A 17,159-nucleotide genomic window follows, 5' to 3' on the forward strand; every position below is an offset into this window, starting at 1 on the left:
AGTTGCAGACACATCCAGCTTCAGTCTCTGTTATCATGGAAACCCTGCAACCAAGGTGTAGGAAAATGATTCCTTGTTGCAGCAACCCCCTTCCCCCCAACTTTATGCCTGATATTAATGCTGACTTGACTGAGAGTGTGCTGGGGCCCTGCTAACCCGGCCCAGTGTTCTTTCACTAAAAATGTACCATTGTTTTCACAATGGGCACACCCCTGGCACACAGATAAGTCCCTTGTAAAAGATACCAGTGGTACCAAGGGCCCTGTGACCAGGGAAGGTCCCTAAGGGCTGAAGCATGTGTTGTGCCACCCTAAGGGACCCCTCACCTTACACATGCACACTGCCATTGCAGTTTGTGTGTGTTGGTGGGGAGAAAAGGGCAACGTTGACATGGCATCCCCCTCAGGATGCCATGCACACAAAATACTGTCTGTGGCATGGTTAAGTCACCCCTCTAGCAGGCCTCAAAGCCCCAAGGCAGGGCGCAATATACCACAGGCGAGGGCATAGCTGCATGAGCAATATGCCCCTACAGTGTCTAAGTCCATTCTTAGACATTGTAAGTACAGTGTGGCCATATTAAGTATATGGTCTAGGAGTTTCTCAAAACGAACTCCACAGCTCCATGATGGCTTCACCGAAGACTGAGAAGTTTGGTATAAAACTTATAAGCTCAATAAACCCCCATTAATGCTAGTGTTGGATTTATTGAAAAATGCACTCAGGGTATCTTAGAGATGCCCCCTGTATTTTACCCAACCCTCTAGTGGTCTCTGCCGGCCTGCCACTAACAGACATGTTTCTGATGCTATGGGGTAAGAGCCTTTGTGCTCGCTGGGGTCAGGGACAAAGCCTGATCTGGGTGGACGTGCTTCACATGTCCTCCCTGCAGGAACTGCAAATACTTGGATGTGAGCCTCAATGGCTCCTGTCTCATGTTACACTGCCCCAGGACACTCCAGCTAATGGAGATGCCTGCTCCCCTCCCCCGGACCAAGCCCCACTTTTGGTGGCAGATCCAACAGGAAATTTAGTTAACATAAGGAGGAGTGACCACCTCTGCTGGGACAACCCCTAAGGTGCCCAGAGCTGAGGTGACCCCCCTCCTTGCAGAATCCTCCATCTTGTTTTGGAGGAGGATAGCCAATAGGGTTAGGAATGTGCCCCACCTCCCCAAAGGGAGTGGGCGCAGAAATGTTGTAGCCACCTTCAGGGATAGTAGCCGTTGACTACTGTTCCCTAACCCCTGTAGCGCCCCTAAATCTAGTATTTAGGGGCACTCCCGAATCTTGCTCTTCCAATTCCCGGTGACCTGAAAAGAAAAACTGAAGTGCTGCACCAGCAGAGAAGACTCCAGACGACACCTGACTTGGCCCCAGCCCTAGCCTGCAGCTTTAAGTCTCCTCCTACAAGAAGATGACTCGTCCTGCAGGACCAGCGACCTCTAGAAATCCCCAGAGGACTGCCTGCATACCCAGGGACCAAGGTCTCCCGGGGACAATGGCCCTGTCCACAAAAAAACCTCCAACGTGGACTACAGAACCCCCCCCGCCCCCGGATCCGTGAGTCCTGCTACTCTGAACCCAACGTCCCCTGCCTGTGTCCAGGTGGCCCACTGGTCCAGAGGAGGTCCTCAGGCGATTCAGATCACAAGTCCACCCTGGGTTGACCCCTCCGGACCAACACAATGACACCTGCAGCCTAAATCAGGAGGACCCCCCCTGACTGCGACCGGATCCGGTGAAGATTTCCAGACGCCTAAAGGTGCCCCTGCACCTGCAGGCCCCTGGCCTTCTGGAACTCAACCGACGGTCCTACAACATCCAGTGGGCTGTCTGCTTACCTGTCCAGCAGTTGATTTTCTTCAGTTGACTCACTGGACCACGCCTGCAGCATCTTTGTGATCCCTAGGGTTCCTTTATTGAAAAGCATTTGGAGCCCAAAGCTGTGTTTGTACCCTGCACCTAGCCACCCCCTGCCGTTGAGGGTGTGTGTTTGCTTCTGCCCTGTGGCCCTCCCCCTAGGGTTGATCTAAACCTCCCAGGTTTGTGCCCTGAAGTTGCGGGTACCTACCTACACGTTGTTTCGTTCTGAGTGCCCCGTCTCCATAGGATTCTGTTGGGCGCCTGACACCACCTTTGACCTCTGCACCAGCCCCATGTTGTTGGTGGTGCACCTTGGTGTCTTCCTAAACTTTGCCCTGTAGACACTTTAACCCCTGGAAATTAAGATTGTAAATCAAGTACTTACCTGCGAATTGTGTTGTTACTTTTCCTTCCCTAGTACTGTATTGCTTTCTATGAGAAATTGCACTGTCTACCTCTGAAATTTAAAGGTATTACTCACCTGTAAGCTGTTTTACCTGTGAATTCTAAACAAAGTGCATTTGATACTTGAGAGTGATAAATTCTTGAAACTGTACTTGCCTGCAACAAAGATCATTTTGTTTCTAGAAATAAAGTAACAAAGTATATTTTTGATACATAAAACATTGACCTGGAGTTCATCATTGAGTGTGTGTGCCTCATTTCTTGACTTTGTGTGTACAACAAATGCTTAGCACTACCCTCTGATAAGTCTAACTGCTCGACCACACTACCACAAAAGAGAGCATTAGTATTATCTACTTTAGCCTCAGGAAAGCCTGTGGGGAACCCCTGGACCCTGTGCAAACTATACCTCACATTACAGAGCCAGCTTCCTACATTACGGACCTCTCAGAACTGTCATGAACAAACCATAGCCAGATGGATTGTTTGTTGCATACACTGTTGCTATCAATAAGCTAACAAACCTCTTCCAAAACCTTAGAGCCCGTTGTACACGTAGTAATGCTACTTTTGTCTGCTGGATTAGAGCAGCCACATAAAAATTGGTTCAAACTTTTAGTAAACGTTACTGTTCAGATGACGACTCAAGCAGATTCCTTACTAGGTAAGGCAGCTCTGAGAAATATGTTCAATTAAAGCAAATCATTATTACCTCACACCTGTGTTTTCTATATCCAAGATCAATGTTATCTTTCCTATCGCATTGTATTGACAACCTCGAGCCACAGATATGCTTGCTGTTCTGTGTTTGACTATCAATAAGAATCCTACAATGCAGAAGGAAGGAAAAGTTACTTGCATTCGTAGTTCTGCATCATAGGTATCCTCATTGAAGATATAAACAACCTTCTCTACTCCCTGGTTGTCAAAACATTTGCTATATATGTTTCCTATTTCTACACATTGTACTGCCATTCAAATAGAACTGAGGCTGCAAGGCAAACTGGCAGTACAGTGCATGTTGGGTCCCTAAAGCTAATAGCGGCCCAGCGTTCGGCTCCGCGTCCCAATCTTGGTTAAGAGGAAGGTCTTGGGATTGGTCACGGAGCCGCCCCCATCTTCTTCATCCCACTCCAAGTCCACAGGACGTTCGGGTAAGTTGAGGCATAAGAAGTGGAAGAAGGCGAAATGTTCTTTGACTTTATCTTGTCCGTCTGGCGTATACGAACCTGGGTGAAGCCAGTGGACTGGATACTTCCACAGATACTGGCATGCTCTCTCCCCCTACCGTGACTACAGAGAAGAGTGCTTCATATTCAAGGGTGGTGTGGAGAGCAGCTGCGGTCCTGGACCTTGAGCTGGCTTTCGTGGCAGACAGAACTAACCTGACAGAGGTGCTTCAGCTTGGGGCTTTATCCTCTGAACCCCTGCTTCCCTTTAATATAGCCCTTACGGACGTCCTTATGGGTACTTGGTCCAAACCCAGTACAGGGGCTTCTGTGAGCAGGACTATTGTCTGCCGCCGTCGCCCTGCACTAGATGACCCAGGTTTCCTAATGCAACACTCCACCTCTGAGAGCTTGGTTATCTAAGCATCCACTTCCCAGGGATCGTTCCCTTCTGGACACACTTGGGAAGAAGATGTTTTCTTACGCCAGCCTGGCTTTGCTGTCTGTGAACACCTCATGCCTTTTGGGCCCTTATTCCCACACGATGTGGGATGCGGTTGCGCAAGTGCTGCCACAGGTCCTAGAGTAGGCCGGAGCTATAATTTGCCAAGCAGTTGCTGATGGGAGAGACGCAGCAAAGTTCATGATCCAATGTGGACTGGACACAACCCAATCACTGGGCAGAGCAGTTTTATTGACAGTGGCTGTTAGGCACCACACCTAGTTGAGGACATCTGTCTTTTCGGAGGATGTGCAAGTTAACCTTATGGACATGCCTTTTGATAGCATCCGTCTCTTCGGAGAGAAAGCAGACTTGGAGCTTGAGTGTTTCAAGGATTCTCATCTACTGCCAGGTCTTGGGTCTTGCGGCGGCCCCTCGTCCACTTCAGTCTGCTCTTAGGCACTATTGTGGCTACAGAAGGGGTGCCCAACCACATTCCTTCCCCTCCTGCCACCGTTTTGTGCATGCTGCCCAACCTTTGCTTTGCCAGGGACATGGGATCCAGCGGTCTGGCCAGTCTACTGCCCCACCTCATCTGCCTCCAAAACTTCCTAGCCTGACACTTCCCCACCAGGTACCGGGGATGTGCAAGTTAACCTTATGGACATGCCTTTTGATGGCATCCGTCTCTTCAAAGAGAAATCAGACTTGGAGCTCAAGTGTTTCAAGGATTCTCATCTACTGCCAGGTCTTGGGTCTTGCGGCGGCCCCTCGTCCACCTCAGTCTGCTCTTAGGCACTTTTGTGGCTACGGAAGGGGTGCCCAACCACATTCCTCCCACCGTTTCGTGCATGCTGCCCAACCTTTGCTTGGCCAGGGACGTGGGATCCAGCGGTCTGGCCAGTCTACTGCCCCACCTCATCTGCCTCCAAAACATCCTAGCCTGACACTTCCCCACCAGGTACCTGTCGGAGACAGGATTCACCATCGCCTGCTCCGCTGGCAGCCCATATAGTCCGAAGTAGCTACTCCCTCACCTTCAAAATTACCCCTCCATCCATACCACCATCCTACGACCGGATGATGGAAGATAGCTTGGCACCTCTCCAAGAGGATGTTATGGCCCTTTTGGCCAAGGGAGCCATAGAGAAGGGTCCCTGTGCCAGAAGTATGTCATAGTTGTTATTCCCCCTACTTTCTGGTGCCCAAAAAGTACAGGGTCCTCTGCCCTATCCTAGACGTTCTGTCCCTCAATAGCTTTTTCTTGAAGTTTGAAATGCTCATTCTGGCTCATGGTTTATCTGCCCTGGACCTAGGAGACTGAATGGTAGCGTAGGACTTGCAGGACGCTTATTTCCACCTCCCCATCCTGCCTGCCCACAGACGTGACTTGCAGTTCTTCATGGGCTGTGAGCCCTTTAAGTTCACTATGCTCCCTTTCAACCCTACACATGCCCCTCGGGTGTTCACCAAGGTGATGGCTGTGGTCACAGCTCATCTGCGCAGATCAGGAGTTTCAGTCTTCCCCTACCCCAATGACTGGATGTTGAAGGTGGGCTCACCCCAGGCTGTTGTCACACCTCCAGACTACAACAGACCTCCTGCTTTCCCTGGGGTTCACTAGAAGTATGCCAAAGTTATAATTGGCCCCCTCTGAGGCACTCCCTTTCATTTGAGCTGTTCTGGACACAGTGCAGTTTCAGGCATATCCTCCAGAGCGGCGAGTCCAGGATATTCAGGCTATAATTGATTTTTCCGCCTCTATCCTGGATTTTGGTGAGAATGACTCTGAGGTTATGGGGCCCCATCGCCTCCTGCATTCTGCTGATGACACATACCAGATGGCATATGCGGGCTCTGCAGTGGAACCTGAATTTCCAGTGGGCTCAGCATCAGGGAAATCTCTCCTACATAGTCCAGATCTTGAAGAGAACTGCACAAGATCTGTAGTGGTGGCTTACGAGCCATGACTGAGTCAGAGGTAGATCTCTTCCTTCCTGAACTAGATCTGATAGTAGTGACAGATGTGTCACTCTTGGGATGAGACAGCCACCTGTGAGAGGTGGGGATCAGAGACGTCTTGTCTCTGGCGGAATCTAGACTCCACATCAACCTGTTGGAACTCTGAACAATCAGACTATCATTGAAAACATTTCTTTCCTTCTCAAAGGGAAGGTAGTGCAGATGTTCATGAATAACCCCTCTGCCATGTGGTACTGCAACAATCAGGGGGAGTGGGGTTGTGGACCCTTTGTCAGGATGCTCTGTGCCTCTGGACTTGGCTTGAACATCATGGCATATCCCTGATGGTTCAACATCTGGCGGGCTCTCTGAATGCCCGAGTGGACAAACTCAGCAGCCATGCCTGGTTGATTACGAATTACGTCTCAATCCAGAGGTAGCACAAGGTGTCTTTCAGCAATGGAAAGAGCATTGGTTAGATGTGTTCTCCTCTGCAGAAAACACGTAATGTCAGCTGTTTTGCACGTTGGAGTTTCCAAGGCGGCAATCGCTCATCAACGCTTTTTATCTCGATTGAGACTTAGGCCTCATGTACGTTTTTCCGCCCATACCACTTCTGCCCAGAGCTATCAAGAAGCTCAAGGATGACCGGGCCCAAGGAATTCTTGTAGCTTTGGAGTGGGCACGAAGAGTCTGGGATCCTAAGCTATTGAGCATGGCCATCAGTCCTCCGATCAGCGTTGCCCTCACTGGGAAGCATGCTTGGCCCCTTCCCCCCAGGGGAGTGGGGCTTAACAGTATGGACTGGGAAGGGTCCTGCAGACGTGAGCTGGCATGACTCGATTGATTTAGTAAAGATGCAGGGGTATATGAGGGGAGGAGGTGGTAGCCAGGAAACGGGTAGGTTCCTGTTGTATTTTTATATTGCTGTACATAAAATTTATGCTGAATCTTAACTTCTTTGTAGTGCGGTGGGTGATAGCCACCTGCTGAGATGATGTAAGGATATATTAATTCTCTCATGCTAATAATCATCCCACAAGTTGGTGCCATGTGATGTCTCATAGTCTAAGTATACCACCACCTCAGTTCTGATTGTACATTCTGACCGTCCACTGGTGTAAGATTCACTGCTGGACAAAATGGTTGAAAACATAAAATGTGGTGTCCTGGATGCTGCAACCCTAACTTCCACACTGTAGTTGACGTATTTGATATGCATTTCTCTATATGAAAAATAAATAAAAAGATTAAAGCAAAAAAAATCAATCCTCTGATCAGACTGCCCCTTCAGGAGGATCTTCTGTCACAGCAGCAGGGAAGGGTTCTCCACCTGAACCAGTCCAGTCTCCAGCTTCTTGCGTGGAGATTGAGCAGCAGCAGTTGACAGCTTTTGACCTTCCCTCCAAAGTCTGGAGTGTTATCTTGGCAACCAGGAGTCCTTCCACCAAAATGGTATACTTCCTTCACTAGATTAAATTTGTGGCATGGTGCACAGTCAAGTCTGTTGACCCCCCACTTTCCGCCCTTCTTTCTTTAGCCCAGCAGGGCTCTGCTATGGGCACTCTCAAAGGTTACTTATCTGCTATCTCTGCTTTTTTTGAGGTTGCCTGGTCAACCTTCCTTGTTTAAGCCTCTGTTGTAAATAGGGTCCTTAAAGGCCTTACTCGTGTTTCCTCTATCTCCATTCGTTATGTCCCAATAGGATTTGAATTTGATTTTGACTTTTCTGATGTGTGCTCTTTTGAGCCTCTCCACAATTATCCACTCTGGCTTCTCACTTTAGAAACAGCCTTCCTTGTGGACATTACATCTCTCCCCTAGGTAAGTGAGCTGCAGGTGTTGTCATCTGTGCCACCCTACCTTTCCATCTACCCTGACAAAGTGGTGCTTCACACCAGGGCTTCCTTTCTGCCAAAAGTGGTCACACCCTTTCATGTAGGCCAATCCTTCACCTTGCCTACTTTCAACACACCCCCACATCCTTCTAAGAAAGCGGAGAGACTTCACTTCCTGGACCCAAAAAGAGAGTTGGTGTTCTACCTTGATCATACAAAAAAGTTCCAGGTGGATTATCAACTCTTTGTCGGCCATGTAGGTGAAAAGAAAGGTTGGGGAGGGCAGAAAGCGGACCATCTACCGGTGGGTCGTACTATTAAAATCTGCTACGCACTGGCCAAGAAGCAACCACCTGAAGGTTTGGGTGCTCATTCTACCAGAGCAACTGCTGCGACCACTGTGTTAGCACATTGAGTTCCAGTCTTTGATGTCTGTCAGACGCAAACGTGGGCATCTTTTCACATTCACCTAAAACAACTGCCTGGACAGTCAGGTCTGTAGTGATGGGTGCTTTGCCACTTCAGTCCTGCAAGACTTTCTTATTTGATCTTTGTTCGCAGCCCCACCTCCGGGGATGGTATTACTTGGATATCTATTCAAAAGTTTAGTTTTGATGCAGTAGTGGTTAATGTTCTTCATGGCTCAAACCGATGTCAGCACGCCGGGGTGGTCTCTATATAGGACCAGCGACATCATTTGTGGCGTGGATGAGCCCACGACGGATGTGGAGCCGATTTATGCCACCTAATGGCATGCAGAGGTACTGCTCGCAAAAAATCACCGGATCCAGACTGACGCCTGGGGAAAATTAACAAGGTAAGGAATCTGCAACTAGAATATGTCTCTACCAGATAAGGCGTTACCGAAAGTAAGTAACTTGTCCTTTTAGACTTCCTGACCTCCTTGTAGGAAGCTGGCTCTCTATATGGTGCACTAAAAAGAAGTACACAGTGCAGAGAATCTGGTGGATCCTCAATTGGTTGGCAGAGGCAAATGTAGATAGGACTAATCCTCTATTTAGCAGTAGTGTGGGTGAGCAGCTTATCATAGGGTAGTGCTAAGTATTTGTTGTACTCACAGAGGCAATAAATGAGACACACTCTCAAAGAATAAATCTGAGACCAATTTAGAAAAATAATACTTTTGTTTATATATAGTTTAGACCTAAGAACTTCGTTACCAGGTGTAAGTAAGGTTTAAAGCATAAATACTTTTTAGTTTAAAAAATCGACACTTAGTGCAGTTTCAGAGTCTTCACTGTTAATCTATGTTGGAAAGCAATGTTCAGCAAACACACAGTTAACAATGACTTACAAGGCCAATCTCAGAGAGCTAAGGCAAGTACTGGGCACTGATCAGAACCACACCAGCAGGTCACTGTGGGCTGCTCTGGGGCAGCTGTGTGCAGTCGCAGTAAGGCATCTGGTGCCCAATGGTTTTCCATGGGGATTGGGCCTTGTAAAAACAGGCTGCAGGCTCTGGACAAGAGGCCAGTCAGGTACAACAAACAGGTAGGTAGTAGACATGGTTTGCTTAGGGTGTAGGTGCACCTTTGGTCCTTTTCTCCTAGGCTGAGGAGCATGAATTCATGGGGGTGTCTTTAGTCTTCGGGTTTCTCCATCCGGGAGCATTCGTGGTCAGGGGGTCCTGTGTGTTGAGGCTGCAGGCGTCATCTGGGAGTCCAACAGGGGGACCCAGGGTGGACTTGAGCTCAGAGGAGCCGAAGTGCGTCGTTGGCAACTGGGACCTATCGAAGATTGGTGCAGTGGTTGCTGACCGTGTCTGGGTTTCTCTCACCGCAATGCCATGGTTGAGGGGGGCCTGTAGGCAACTTGGGGGAGCTCAAGAGGGGTGAAATCCAGGTGGACTTGGACTCTGGACAGCTGGGGAACCTGGCTGGCACCATTGGTGGGCTTCATCAAGGGTCATGGACGTTGGGTGCAGTGGTCACTTCAGGTGTTGGCTCTTCTGGAGGCTGCAGAGTCTTTTCTTGAGACTTTGTTGCAGAGCAGATCCGCTGCTCAGAAGAGTCTGACTTTTTGTAGAAGGCAGGCAGTCCTTCTGGGTTTCTTGGAAGCTCAGCTGCAGGACGAGTCGTCTTTTTGGGCACAGTCTGTTGAGGTCAGCAGGAAGGCCGATGGGAAGGGTACCAAGTCAGCTGCTGCTGCTTTTCCACTTCTGCTGGTGCGACTCCTCTGTGTCATTTTCTTCATAGGTCATCAGGATCTGAGTTTTAGGGTTCAGGGGTGCCACCTAAGTACTCAATGTAGGGGCATTACTGGGAGTGCCAGGCAGTAGTCAATGGGCTGACCACCATGAGGGTAACTACACCCTTCTTATGACCATTTCCTCTGGGAAGTGGGCATAACCCGAACCCTAGTTGCCTAATTCCTTCCAAACTAAGATGGAGGAATTAAAAAAGTTATGTTCAATTCAGCTCGTCCACCTTAAGCGTGGGACAGGCATGAAGTGAGCCCACCGCCTAATCTAACACATTTTCCTACCTGTGCTGCTGCCAAAAGTGGGGTCAGCACAGAGGGGTCAGTCAACTCCGCCATCTGGAGGGACCTGGGTCGCATTACAAAGGTGGCTAAGCCTTTGAAGCTCCCCGCCCTGGTAGGTCTGTTCTACCTGGGTGAGGTGCTAACTCCCCCGCCCAGTGCATCCTTTTGTCTCTGGCCCTCACCTTGAGGGCCAAGTAACATGTCTAAGGTGGCTGAAAAAGCCAGGACCAGTCAATCAACACACTAGTAGCTGGTAGGTTTTCAGAGGCTAAGGTGCCCTCTGGGTGCAGTTATTAATAAATCCCTCACTGGAATCATTGAGGGTTTATTAATCTGAGATGTTTGATACTAAACATCCCTATATCCAGAGAAGCCGTCATGGAGCTGTGAAACTCGTAGTGACCAGTGACCAGCACATGCATTTAAAATCGCTTCCATGGTCACGTACTATGTTGAGAATCGACAAAGACATAACGGGCATATCTGCTTCTGCAGATACGCCCTCACATGTAATATAATGCACCCTGCCTTAGGACGGTAAGGCCTGGTAGAAGGGTGACTTACATATATTGCATGCAGTGTTTAGGGGGCATAGCACACAGGCTGTGTGCCAAGTTATGTTTTCATTTTTGTCTGCACCATGACAGACATCCTGCAATGGCAGCTTGGTGAGGGGTCCCTTAGGGTGGCACAATTTCTGCTGCAGCCCTTAGGTACCCTCTTTAGTACCCCAGGCCCTAGTTACCAGGGGTACCACTTACCAGGGACTTACAGTGGGTGCTAAAGGTTTTGCCAAATGGGAAAAACGACTGTGCAGTTTTGAGGAAAGAGATCTGCCACTGGGGGCCTGGTTAGCAGGAACACAGTGCACTTTTAGTCAACATTACACCAGAAACCAGGCAAAAAGTGTGTGTGTCAGGGGGAGGTGTGTATTGACATTTTTAAAAGTGTCACTTTTCTACACTCCTGCATCCCGCTCTTGGAAAACATCAGGTGGCACATGCAGGCTCTGCGGTTGGATCTGAAGTCTAAGTGGGTGCAGCACCAAGGGGCCTATCAGAGTTCATCCGGTTGTAGGATGAGACTGAAAAAGATCTGTAATGGTGGCTTCTTGACTAAAGTTGTACCTGTGACAAACCCCTCTCCCACTCAGAGTTAAGGGTCATGGTGAATGCATCATTGTTGGGTTGGGGAGGCCACCTGGATGGCTTAAAGATCGAAGGACTCTGGTCTCAAGAGGAAGCACGCTTCCATATCAACCTGCTGGAGTTGCGAGAAACTCACTTGTTACTGAAGGTGCTCCTCCCGACATCAAGGGATAACATTAGAGGTCTCACGGACAACGGAATCGCCATGTCGCATTGCAACACACAGGTCAGAATTGGAATCAGATTATTTCTCGAATCGCCCGCACCTGGCAGATTCTTTAAATGCCAGGGCAGAAAAACTCACTGACTAGAGACCAGCAGATCACAAATGGCAGTTACACTCAGAGTTGGTGCAGGGCATCTTCCAGCAGTGGGGAAAACCCTGGCACGATCTATTCGTCACTGCTGAGAATACACAGTATCCAGATTTTTGTGCTTTGGAATTCCCAAGGCTTTACTCCTTCAGAGGTACCTTCCGTCTCAACTGGAACTCAGTGATCCTCTATGCCTTACTGCCCCTTGCTTTGCTGCCCATAATACAAAGATGCGCGTTAAAGGTCAAAACATGGTATTACATGCAAGGTTATGACATGCGAGATAACGTCCCACAACCCTATCACGCTAATGTTGGACTCTTCTTAAACCTCCAAAATGCTAGTGGTGTTAACGGATCCTTGAAAAGTGATTTCTCATATATTCCAGGTCTCCTGCAGAATGTCTTTTTATCTACATTAGTGATGCATAAATTAGCAGTGGCACTTGAGTTGTCCTTACCAACTGCAGAGCGTAAGTTCAACATCCTGATCGAATTCCTGCAGCCCTGGATTTCTTTTGCTATTCGTTGAAGCGTTGCTTGAACCAGTACTGGCTAACTAACACCTTTTTGGGTACAACAGTTCACAGACTGATAACTTGGCACCATAGACCCGACCGTCTGCTCCCAAATCATATGAACACATCCTTCTTTGGAAAACTTGGTGATTTGCTGATTCATACAACTTATGCAAAGATGATTCCTAATGCTTCTCCATTGCTGGTCTAGTCCAAATGACTTGACACCATGGGGCAAAAGCATTTTGTTTCATGTAGCTTAGCCTGGCATACTGACAACGGCATTTACCTTCTTGGACTGTATGTCCAGGCCTTTTACGAATAGGTGAGAGTTTGATAAACTGGATCACAGAAACGTTTCTCCGATCTGGTGGCTGACAGTCTGGACACCTCCTACAAATATGGCTTGGATTCAGCTGATGGTGTGGCATTTTAGACTCCTTGTGAGGTTAATGCAAGAGAGTCTGTAGGAGCAGGGATGCCAGAAATCAGGAGACAGGAAGTTACAAAATAACTCTGTCCTAGTAGCAAAACAGTAATTTGTAGATTGGTACCTGAGAACATTCATGCAGACATTGATCCCATTTCAAAGATCTCTTCAGACTCCGATAATCATCACAGAGGCTTCATTTCGAGGCTATGGTGTCCATGAATGACAATCTGGAAAAACAAACACATATAAAACACTTATAAAACAGTTTTACCACCTAATCGCTTGAAACCCAAAACAGTCTACCTCACATTTTACTGCCATCCATCATGTCAGTTTTGTTTTAGATCATAAGGACAACACAATGACCATGTATAACCTGAACAACCAAGGTGGAACAAAAACATGAACTTTGTAGAGGAAGGCACTGATGATCTTAAACTGGAGATTTGTTTCCCCTAAGAATGTGTCTTAAATGACTCTGCTGGATACAGAAAGCTAAACAAGGAATTATTTACAACTATAAAATGTTTGAAATAGCTAGACTTAACCTTCACTTTCCAAACTTTATGTGGAAGTGCCCTATGTATAATCTAGTCAGCATAATATGTGGCAGTCTTTCCACTAATATCAGTTATTCTCAAAATGATGATTCTGATTGCTCCTGACCGAACTTGCAGCGATGGAAACCAGATCACCGTCACTTATTCCAAGAATCTCAGTTGAGACTGCAATGCTGGCTAGATTTGATAACCAGAATAGTGGGCAACATATTCAATCACATTGTTCTTCCAATAAGGGTAACTGCCTCTCGTCAGAGAGTGTATTATATAAATAACTAATCCTGCCCCTAAGCTCTATGGACGGTGAGCATCCTTCTAGAAGAATAGAATACATCTTCAAGACAAAGAGGCCTTTGATATGGTGATTAGAGAAGCAGATGTACCTGAGAATGTGCCTAGAAGAAACTGTCCTGCATTTCTCTTTAATATTTAGGCAAATCTTTTGTCTGAGCATTACATACCACAGAAGCCCTTTTAACGCATCATTTGTTTCTGCCAGTGATTACAAATTTTCTTGAATGTCTCCAAAAGATTATTTTTTAATTCAGGCTCCCTGTGCCACCTTGGGAATTAAATATAGTATTGCCGAAGCTAATGGCTTCGTCATTTGAAGCAATAACTCAGTCACACAGCAATTGTTCTAGAAAGATGTCGTTTCATATGCAGTGCCATCAGCTGGCCGCCAAGAGCAAGGATCTGGATTTCTGCCTCAATGAAACTTAAGATTTCTTTGCATGCTAAAGGAGTTTCTAAATATCACACACCTAAAGATAAGACAAGAGAAATTAATAAGTCATAGTAACGCTTAGTAAACTGCTTTTGACGTTTTCACTGCAGTTCCTCCTTGAAATGCCCAGAGCTCATTCTACTGGGTATAAAGCAACATTTCAGAGATTTAGAGGTTGTTACATTCATTTGAAACCATCCCTATATAGACTCAGACACTTTAGTAGAAAGAGACTTGTCGCCATAACAGTTTACTTGAAACTCACCCCTTGTTTCTCTTTTTACCTAACTCTTTGCTCATTCCTTGAGATTGGCTTGCAGTTCAATAATGCAATACGGTATTCCCTTGCAGTTCACTTCCTGTCGTTGGGAGATAAACAATTGTTTTTTCAACTCCCTAAAAGTGTATATGTTTCTTAAATTAAGGTTCACTTATACTAAATGTTAACCTCCTAATGAAGAGAAAAATGTACTAAAAATGCATCGAGGTATTTAAAAAAAATTTATATGAAGCAATTAAGTTCAAGCCCAGTTTGAAGGCATGAAATTCAGAGATGATAAAAAAAATTCCAATGTGAAAGCATCACCATTAAGTGTTCAAGATTAACCTTTATTAAACAAAAGTTTAGAAACAATCTTATTGAAGGACAGCTGTGCACAGAGTAAAGCAGCACGCAGGAGTGTTCTGTTAGTATGCGTTCTGCATTGATAAGGGAATGACTATAATCCAGCCTCCCCTGGGCTCCTGCCTGTTACTTGCCTGTCATTGTACTTTTTTTTGCTTGTTTCTGCCTGATCACTTCCAGTATTGTTCTTGTATTACAGACATTTCGACCAATAATCTCTTCCGTTTCCCTCTAGCTTGACCACTGTATTCAACCAGCTGTGGTTACCAAGGATATCTGCATGCTCTTCTATTCCCGGGATGCCAAGATTTCGCCACCTCGCTCTTTACGCAGTCTGTTCGGCAGTGGCTACTCCAAGTCTCCTGATTCGTAAGTGAACCAAGTTGAGATGGGATTTGTCTACATAGGGATGGATGCTGCTTTCTCCTTCATTTTACAACAGGAGGTCAGGTTTAGAATTTTGTTAAGTCTGATTCTCTTTTGGAAGAGCGGAGCTTGTATCAAATTGTGTGCTTCTCATGCATTTCTTTGGATGGTGAAGAAGGAGAAATGCATTTGGTTATCAGTGAAAGAGAGATAGAACACTTGAGCAGTAAGAGAGCATGGGTAGAAATGAGGGTAGCTACACTCCTGTGAAAAATGCAGGTTCATATGGATGATAATTTGTTAATCATGGTGGGAGGCGGGGTGAAATTTGTGAACTTTTCATATTATCCCACATTTAGGTGCTAAGGTCTTTTGTATTTCTCAGGAACAGAGTAACTGGAATCTATGAACTAAGCCTGTGCAAGATGGCAGATACAGGAAGCCCTGGTAAGTGACTGGTGTACAGACACCTGGCTAGGAAAAAACTGGAGCTGTATAGCCATGTTACACAACCCACTATTCCCACATCCATGAATCCCATAAACAGCATATTTTCCATCATGCTAACATTCATTCATCACACAACATGCACATATAGACCATGTTCCTTAGCATATACTGCCATAACTGACTGCATATAAAATACACACCTAAAACAAATATATATATATATATATTTTCAAACTTGTCCATTGGATGTAACACTACTCTTTCCCTTTGGTCTAGGAATGCAAAGGAGGAGACGAAAGATCCTGGACACGTCAGTGGCATACGTGCGGGGAGAGGAGAATTTGGCAGGATGGCGGCCCCGTGGTGACAGTCTGATCTTGGAGCACCAGTGGGAGCTGGAGAAGCTGGAACTGCTGCATGAGGTGAGCAGCCAATCATAAGGGAGGTTGTGGAAAGAAAGGGCATCCTTTAAGGTGATCCCAAAGCACGGCATTGATGCCCGTATTGTTCTCTCTTAGGTGGAGAAGACAAGACATCTACTGCTGCTGCGTGAGAAGCTTGGCGACAGCCTCCCAAAGTCTCTAAGTGAGTCTATATCTCCTAGCCTCAGCAGCGGTACCCTCAGCACCTCCACCAGCATCTCCTCCCAGATCTCCAGCACCACCTTCGAGAGTGCCATCACCCCTAGTGAGAGCAGTGGCTATGACTCCACCGATATAGAGAGCCTTGTCGACCGTGAGAAGGAGCTAGCTACCAAGGTAAGAGGTTAGGGCCTGGATATGAACCTGTAGTCTGCACCTTGTATGCACTGTACAAAGAAGGGCATTCAGCAAGATAGGCATACACCATGCTACATTCTGAAGTCTCCTGTGGTGTGCTGAAGGAGGTAACGTGATATACTGATGCTTTCCACGCTCTTGCCCATACTTGGCATGTGAAACGAAAAGATTTACTGTTGATGAACAGATACCTTGTGAACTCCATGGGGCTTTTATAAGTGCTCAGGATTGCAAGTTAGGAATTGAGCATATGTAACAGGATGCTTTTTAGTGTTCTTACTGGTACTCAGTCGTTTTTTTACACTAATGGCTTCCCTATGGATGGTTTTACAAATGACTCAAGAACTGGCAGTTGTTTGGGGGTAAGGTAGGCTCAGGGGGGCTCTAGGGAGTACTCATTAAAGCCCTATATTTGGGAACCCCCCTCTTGTTATGACCAGATTCTTGTGAATAAGGAATACATGCTGCAGGATTGGTCAACCCTGCTCCTGGACCAGGACAAAGTCCTTCGAGTGTCCAGACTGAAATTCCTGATTTTAAACGATTGGTATTGGATACCTTGGAAGTTAAAACAAGCGCTGTTGCTTCCTCATGATCATTGCTGGTACTGCCAGGAGGACAAATTAAATGTGTGCCATGTCTTCTGAAGCTGCTCAGGCTTGGACTGCGGTTTGGTGACATCTGCGCCTTGATAGTTCTGTTACCCTAACTCTCAAGGCACAACTGACCTTTCTACAAATATCTGACATTCCTGATTTAGGTATTGGGTATTCTTTGGCATTGGTGCTTGGCCACCATCCCCAGTGTCAATGCCTCCCACCACTCCATGAAGTAGGCCTTCATGAACACACCATCTATAAACTGAACGATAAGCTGGACGTGTTTGAAAAGGTATGGGGAAACTTCCTAGGTGATATGAAGAGCCTGACCATCTGCCTCTATGCCAAATGTAACATTACTGAGCTTGGGGTATAGTCTATATATCCAGTGCTAGGAGTCCTCCTTCCCCTGTGACACCCTCTTTTGCTACCCCTTTACACCTTAGTCCCATTTT

At 46.8% G+C, this 17,159-nt stretch overlaps 1 protein-coding gene across 14 annotated transcripts in view; it reads left to right on the forward strand.

Annotated features, from left to right (window-relative positions):
* The window catches only part of KIF1B (kinesin family member 1B), a 1,289,105-nt gene that overhangs the window by 1,088,667 nt on the left and 183,279 nt on the right, over window positions 1-17,159 (forward strand). For all 14 annotated transcript variants that reach the window (XM_069241187.1, XM_069241189.1, XM_069241193.1 and 11 more), the window contains 4 exons: window positions 14,746-14,879; window positions 15,262-15,323; window positions 15,603-15,748; window positions 15,845-16,084. In XM_069241187.1, coding sequence (XP_069097288.1) covers window positions 14,746-14,879; window positions 15,262-15,323; window positions 15,603-15,748; window positions 15,845-16,084 — 582 coding nt within the window. The remainder of the gene's footprint in view (window positions 1-14,745; window positions 14,880-15,261; window positions 15,324-15,602; window positions 15,749-15,844; window positions 16,085-17,159) is intronic.

Source organism: Pleurodeles waltl, chromosome 6 (genome assembly GCF_031143425.1).
Source record: "Pleurodeles waltl isolate 20211129_DDA chromosome 6, aPleWal1.hap1.20221129, whole genome shotgun sequence".
In the NCBI taxonomy this organism is placed as follows: Eukaryota; Metazoa; Chordata; class Amphibia; order Caudata; family Salamandridae; genus Pleurodeles; species Pleurodeles waltl.